Source organism: Lolium rigidum, chromosome 5, assembly GCF_022539505.1.
Source record: "Lolium rigidum isolate FL_2022 chromosome 5, APGP_CSIRO_Lrig_0.1, whole genome shotgun sequence".
Classification (NCBI taxonomy): Eukaryota; Viridiplantae; Streptophyta; class Magnoliopsida; order Poales; family Poaceae; genus Lolium; species Lolium rigidum.
Window position 1 is genome coordinate 191514238 of NC_061512.1, and position 7234 is coordinate 191521471.

The 7234-nt window shown below is 50.7% G+C and overlaps 1 protein-coding gene across 1 annotated transcript; it reads left to right on the forward strand.

The window, feature by feature from the left end:
- The first annotated feature begins 1291 nt into the window (after positions 1-1291).
- On the forward strand, positions 1292-1982 carry LOC124654934 (centromere protein V-like). The gene has a single exon (XM_047193910.1). It carries the CDS (start codon positions 1347-1349, stop codon positions 1767-1769), a length of 423 nt encoding a protein of 140 aa, XP_047049866.1. The 5' UTR covers positions 1292-1346; the 3' UTR covers positions 1770-1982.
- Positions 1983-7234: the final 5252 nt, after the last annotated feature.

Genomic DNA, 7234 nt, shown 5'->3' on the forward strand with positions numbered 1-7234 from the left:
CACCCTCCAGCTCCCCTCCCCTGCTCTCCCCTGCCGCCTTGCTCGTGCGGTGCCGGAGGTGGCGGGGCTGCTTCTACCCATGGCGCCGAGGGAGCGCGGGGGCCTCGTGATGGCGACGGTGGACCTCGATCGGCAGCGGTTCGGCGTGGCGAAGTGAGACCCGCACGTCGAGTGGGAGGAGGTGTGGCGGAACCAGCGTTATCGGCGCAGCGGCGCGGGCGGAGGTGTTGGGGTGGAGCTCGTTCGGCCCAGATCTGGGCCCAAATTGGGGCCCATCTAGGCTGGGCGAGCCACCTGCCTCTGGCGCGCTGGCGATGAGGTGGAGAAGGCGTTGTGGCGGTGGCTGGGTGGCGGCGGTGCTCCGGCTGGCTTGCTGCAGTATGGTGGTGGTGACTTTGTGGGTCTGTGAGGGCCCGACTGGGAAAGTGTGGGCATGGTCTGTCCTCATTGCCATGTCCGGTCGGCTACCGCGAAAGCGGTGGAGTTAGTTCCTTCCCGCGCGGCTGAGGTGCTGCTACCCCCGACCATGTTGTCTTTCTTCTCTCCTTCGAAGCCCTGCTCCGGTGACCACATCGAGATGGCGAGGATAGCTTCAAGACCGCGGTGGTGTGTGCTGGTGAGCGGCAAGTTAGGTGGAAAACGTCAAATCGTCCGGGTTTGTGGGTTTAGTGGGCGGGAGAAATCCTTGTCGGCATGCTCGACACCCACGCGGTGACGCCTGCAGGTGTCGCCCTGCCTTCATAAAGGGCGTCGGTTGTACCTCCTCCCCAATCCCTTCCGCGTATCGGGGGAACCCCTAGGACTTGTCCGAGCAACAACAACATCGTCGTCGCTTTCCTTGTTGAATGTGTTGCTTGATATGCGGTGCTTCGGTGTGCTAGGAGTGTGGTGGAATTCTCCGGAGGGCGCAACCGTTGCGACTCGTTTTCGTTCTTGTCGAGGTGCCGGTGTCGGCATTTTTTCTCTTTTCTTTCTCTTTTGTTTCTTTTGAGCTTGTTTGTACTGCGGTTCAAACGTGCTTATTGTTTCGGTTGGTAGCTATATAAACATAGCGAAACGAAAACCTATTTTAAGAAGAATCAGTTGAGCCCTGTATTCATCAGTTCGATTGGTGTTCTCCCTTCCGGTTTTCTCCAGTCATTTCCGTCGTCGTCACCGCTGACGAGTGTTTCGCTTTGTGAGGAGAAGTTGGCATCAGCCGAACGCGACAGCGCAGCTAAACACTCAGACGAGCGACAAGTTTCTACGCTTGTTCAGCATCTCTTCCTTCCACAAAGCCGAGAGACAAATCTTCTCTCCTCGAGCACCCGAGCCGGAGTGGGGCAAGAAGCTAGTGAAATCGCACGATGGGCTCGGACGTCGTCCACAGCGGCGGGTGCCACTGCCGGCGCGTGCGGTGGCAGGTGGAGGCGCCGGCGAGCGTGGTGGCGTGGATCTGCAACTGCTCCGACTGCTCCATGCGGGGGAACACCCACTTCGTCGTGCCCGCCGACAAGTTCGCGCTCCAGCCCGGCGCCGACGACTCCCTCACCACCTACACCTTCGGCACCCACACGGCCAAGCACAAGTTCTGCAAGGTCTGCGGCATCACCTCGTTCTACATCCCGAGGTCCAACCCCGACGGCATCGCCGTCACCGCGGCCTGCGTCGACCCGGGCACCCTGGCGCACGTCGAGTACAGGAAGGCCGACGGGAAGAACTGGGAGAAGTGGTTCGAGAAGAGCGACATCTCCGAGTTCTCCAAGCCGGCCGACGCCGCCGCCGAGTAGGACCTGGTCGGTGTTCAGTTCAGGATTCATTTCAGGTCAGTTGGTTGGTGGTCGCTGGCTGAAAATTCCTCTCCTTGTTAATGAAAACCATGTGGAAATAAATGAATAATCGATACGGATGTGTATTTGCGTTCGGTTGTTGGATGTTTAGACTCAATGTTTAATTCAATAGCTGTGCTTTGCCTAAAAAGGCAGAGATATGATACTGGTTTACCTGTAGTCCTGTCCTGATGAATTGCTACTGAAATCTTTATTCAGAACTCAAGCACCGCACTAGAAGCAGAGTTGTTCATTTGACTGAAAACAATCTCACTAATAGGCTTCATATATGCTGAACACACAAAGGGAAGAAAATGAGCATACAACAACTACTAGTTTGACTGTAAGCATCACTTTCCAACACAGAAATTTACATGAATAGACGAATTCTGTAACCGATCCACGGAGTCATGCGAAGACTCTGCCAAAGATGCTAGGTTGCCCTACGAGCTTGCGGCTTTTCAGCACTGTGTTCTGGCTATCATCCACGGCTTCTCCAACAGAAGATCTGAGAGCAACCAACGAAGAAGAAGAAGGCCATGGCTAATGTATCCTAAGCTTAACTGCTACGAGTCTGGCTCTCAGATGGTGATACCACAAGACATAATGGTATAATAGATCAGCTTGAGATTGAAAGGAAGCGTTAGTCTTTTTGTAGGCTTGCTGAAAGGGATCTCCTTAGCATATTCTTTGAGCACAAACTTGTTGAGTCCTTTTGGGCTTTACCCCCTTTATGGTCCTGTCGTTTATGCTTCACAAAGCAAATGGTGATCTTGTGCAAGTTTTCTTGGTGTCCCTCAGTGTAGAACTTGTGGGTGACTGAAAAAGGAAGTAATCTGCATTTCTTTAAGCAAAGTTAATGGCACTTGGTTCATAAGGCCCCCTATGTAGTTGATCCCAGTCATCAAAACACACTGTGTGGTTGTGCAAATACTAAGCATGTGGTCTACCGAGAAATAACATTTGACAAATTATTGATTCCAATAACAAAGAGTGATACTAGAGGCAGAAAATATTGAAGATTTTGTATAGCTTTTTTTTGCATAGTTTATTTCATGAATGATCAGAAGAACTCAGATGGCATGATAGTCTGGAATATGTCCAAGAACTGCATGGGATTCTGAATCTAAGCCTGAGAAATATTTTGTAGGTGAACCATGACAGGTTTCACTTGTTGCAAATGTTTTCCCATTTGTTCAGTCAAAAACGTTTTCCTGGTTGTCATGACTACCCGATTTTTTTCCATCATTAAGTTGATTAGTCTCGTATGAAATGATTGTAAAGCTAAATGCCTAACTCACATCTGAAGATCGAGATTTTTTGTGGATAATCACTGTAAAGCTATCTTGACATAAACAAAATTCAGTTCAATCGTTAGTACAGTGGAAGCTTCTATAGTTTCAGTTCTTTGAACGGAACAGTTCTTTTTCAAGTGACCAGCGGCTACATTTGTGTGGGATGCTATAAGCTTGAGCCTCTGTGTGCGACCCGGAGGATTGGAACCTGGGTACGCGCGCACCCGTTTACGAAAAGTTCAAAAAAATGCTATTTAAAAGTTTCCAAAAAATGTGAAGTAAAATTTTGCATGTACATATTATGTTGATACTTACTGCATGTGAGTTTTCACGAAAAAATACCATTGTGTGTGGCCTGTGTAAAAATGACAAAATGTCCAAATGAGAATAGTGAACAGGAATTTGTACTATTCACAGGAATAGGAATTTGCATTTTGTCATTTTTGTGTAGGTCACACACAATGGTATTTTTCCGTGAAAACACACATGAGTAAGTACCAACATAATATCTACATGCAAAAATTTACTTCACATTTTTTGAAAACTTTTACATAGTATTTTTTTTGAACTTTTCGTAAACGGGTGCGCGCGTACCCAGGTTCCATTCACCATTTTCGCTCTGTGTATCACTATCAACAAGTGTATTTTGTTTGGGCTGGTCAAATTCTGCGTCTGCATTATCTGGGGGCTATCTAGAAAACGATAACTACAATGCGTCCCAAGCCGCTGAGATTCCTAGATTCATAGTTGGGCTCCTGAAATTCTGATGATTTTCTACTTTCAGTCTGTTTTCTGGAAGAAGCAAAAAGGTACAGGTTACACAGTTTTCCAACAGCCATCAAATAAATCACCACTCAGGCTAAAGTGGACTTGCATGTTGCATTTCTAAATCACGAACACTGCAGCAGTTGATGCCATTTGATACTTAAAATTGAAAAACAGTTGATGCCACTTGCGACCTGAAGTTTCTCATGTCGGCTGCAATGATGCAACATCACGGTTAGTCGACAATAATGCAACATCCACTTTTTTCTAGAACCTGACACGAGGGGAGGGTGAGCCACCGATGACTGGCTAGTGATTGCTCATGATTTGGTTTGATCGAGCAATGAAGCAACAAAATCCAACGAGTTGCTACTTCGGTAGCAGCACATATGACTTCGTTTTGATGGTGCTTTCTCGAGTACACGCTCTTGAGCTCCGGGATTAAAATCCTACTAGGTCTGACTTGATTAGTTGTACCTGATAATGACTGTGTTTTCGCATGGTTCCCTGTTGAGTTTGGAATTGTTCGGACCATCTCCAGTAAAAAAACCATCGTCTAGCCCTAAGTGGTTTGATCTTGCAACGGCAACACTTGTGTGGAAGGCCTTTTGCTTTCCAGGGATCGTTCTTGAAGTCCATGTGTTGTCAAGGGGTCGGTGGTTGTTGCTCGCCGTGTATCACCCCAACTCTTTTTCTTTCTCTTCTTATAACAATTTGGATGTGTTTATTCTCGATGTCTTAACTAGACGGTGTTTTCACAGAGGCCAAGTGTAATTGTTATCATTTTGATATTTACATACTACACTTTGTCGAAAAAACAATTACGGAATCCCCTCCAGCTTTGTCCATAACCTGTGGTTCTTCTAGATTAGGGTACGGACATAAGATGTGGTAGAGGCGAAAATTTCAAGCTTCGTTTTTAATATTTTTTTTAAAAAAATCAAAGTTTCATAAAAATCTAGAAAAACTCGGAATGTAGTCAATGATTTATATTGCTAGCATGGAAAATTTGGATCCATCTACCTACTAGTTAATGTCTAGATACATCTAAATTTTGGCAAACTTAAGACTTTTTGGTGGGACGGGGAAGTACCACTCAGGCTAAAGTGGACTTGCACGTTACATTTCTAAATCACGAACACTGCAGCAGTTGATGCCATTTGATACATGAAGTTTCTCATGTCGGCCGCATCACGGTTGGTTGTCAATAGTGCAGCATCGACTTTTTCTAAGGGCATCTCCAGCGGCGCGACGCATTTTAGCGTCCGCGCGCATCCGTTTGCGTCGGCTGAAATGGTCGAAATCGACCGCGCGTCCGTTTGCGTCGGAAGGTGGCTCCAGCGGCACGGCGCATTTTTTTTTGCCGAAACTTTTTTTTAATACATGAAACATAATTTACATAGTTAAAACATGAAAAAAAAACCCTAACGCCTACTGTTGCTCCTCGTCGCTGTCGAGCACGATGAGCTCCGGTATCACCCATGGCCAGTTGCCATCCGGGGGAGCGTACGCCAGGCGCGCCTGCGGTACTGGAGGTGGAGGAGGCGCCCAGGGCTGCGGCGGTGGAGGCGCCCAGAGCTGCGGCTGTGGCGGCGGTGGAGGCGCCCAGGGATATGGTTGTGGCGGCGGTGGAGGAGGCGCCCAGGGCTGCGGCTGTGGCGGCAGTGGAGGAGGCGCCTAGGGCTGCGGTTGTGGCGCCGCCGAGTCCTGTAGTGCCAGTCGAAGGGCTTCATCCTCCGACAGGCCCGGCGGCATGACGCCGGTGGCGTAGCGGGGCAGCGGCGGCTGCACAGGCGCGTCGTTCTCGGAGACGAGGACGCCGAGCTTCGCCATCTCGTCGTCCGTCATGTTCTCCGGGAACTCGAAAACGCGGCCCTCCGCCACGGCCTGCTGCCATTCGTGGAAGACGGCCGCGACGTAGTCGTCGTTGTCGTCCTTCACCTCCTCGTTCTGGTACGCGGGCGCCTCGATGTAGTCGTCGTCGTCGTCGTAGGCGTCGTCATCGTCGTCGACGTCGTCGCCGTCGTTGTGCTGCGCGCGCGTCGCCACCTGTTGACGACGCCTCGGCGCCTCCTGTCTTCGTGGACGAGTCGGCGGTGCAGCCCCGAAGGGGAAATCCCTGTCGCCCATGAAGCCTGCCCTTCTTCTCTTATCCGTCTCGGTTGTCAGATACATACGCCAGGTGTCGGAGTCGACGGCGTACGCCGGATCGGCGCGGAGGTCCGGCGGCAGGTACCGCCTCCTTCGCCGGATCTTCGCGGTCCGATCAGGCTCGCACGCAGGGACGGGAGGGATGGGCAACCGGCGGCAGCTGAGCCGCCAGCCGCCAGGCAGTTGCACGCCGGACCAGGCCTCGCACGGCAACCATTTGCCGTGCATGAGCCTCCCCAGCGTGACGGGGAGCGGCACCCTCTTGCTGCCGCTGCCGGAGGCCTCGAAGTCGTTCTTCTTCCCCATGGAGCTGCGGCGGTGGTGGTGCGAGTGAAGGTGTGGGGGAAGGAGGAACGCGGCCGGCCGTGCGCGGGATACGATGCCATTGAAGGCGGCGCAGAAGCCCAGCCGTCGCCCGCCAGTGCGCGTGCAGAACAGGCAGCCGCACCATTGATGGCGAAGGCTGCGGCGCAGACGCGGAAGCGCTGACCGCCTGAAGCGATGCCCTCGTTGCAGACTCGCTGCCAGGCGGGCCCGATGGGGAAGCGAGCAGACACTTTGCGCGTCCGCCGAACGTCCGCAAAGACGGAAACCTGGTGCGGCAGGTTTGCGTCTCCGCGGACGGTACACTTTGTGTCGTGCCTCATTGAGATGCTCTCATACCATCAGAGACTGATGGAATGAGCAGTGGCACAGGTGGACTCAGTGTTTCACTTGCTAGTCTGGATGGCCGTATTTTTGGTGGCCGAGTGGCAGGACCTTTGACCGCGGCTTCGCCTGTCCAAGTAACCCAGCTTTAGTTCGTTCAAAAAAAAAGGTAAACCAGTTTTACTTGATGAGCGTGCTTTAAACAGTCAAATTATGGTGTTTACACCATATATGTTGATAGATTCTATACTTCTTGGTTATTGCTCTGTTTGTTAAGTTAAAGATTATTTTCTTAGTGCTTTTGGGAGACAAATTAGTGTTTTGCCATATAATCTACAATGTTATACTACCCCCTTCCGTAAAATTGTTGTGTCAATCTTGCTCTGATTGGTCTTACTTAAGAGCTGCCATCATCTGCTTTCCACTAATGGTTTATGTTATTGTACTAATGCTCAGGTGGTCGTTGGAAGGTTTCAAGTGGATGAGCTCAACCAGGCAGCCACCGGTGGCGTTCCAGGTGCTAGCAGTTCTAAACAGAGAGGTGCTCTGAATGGGTCCTCTAGAAGT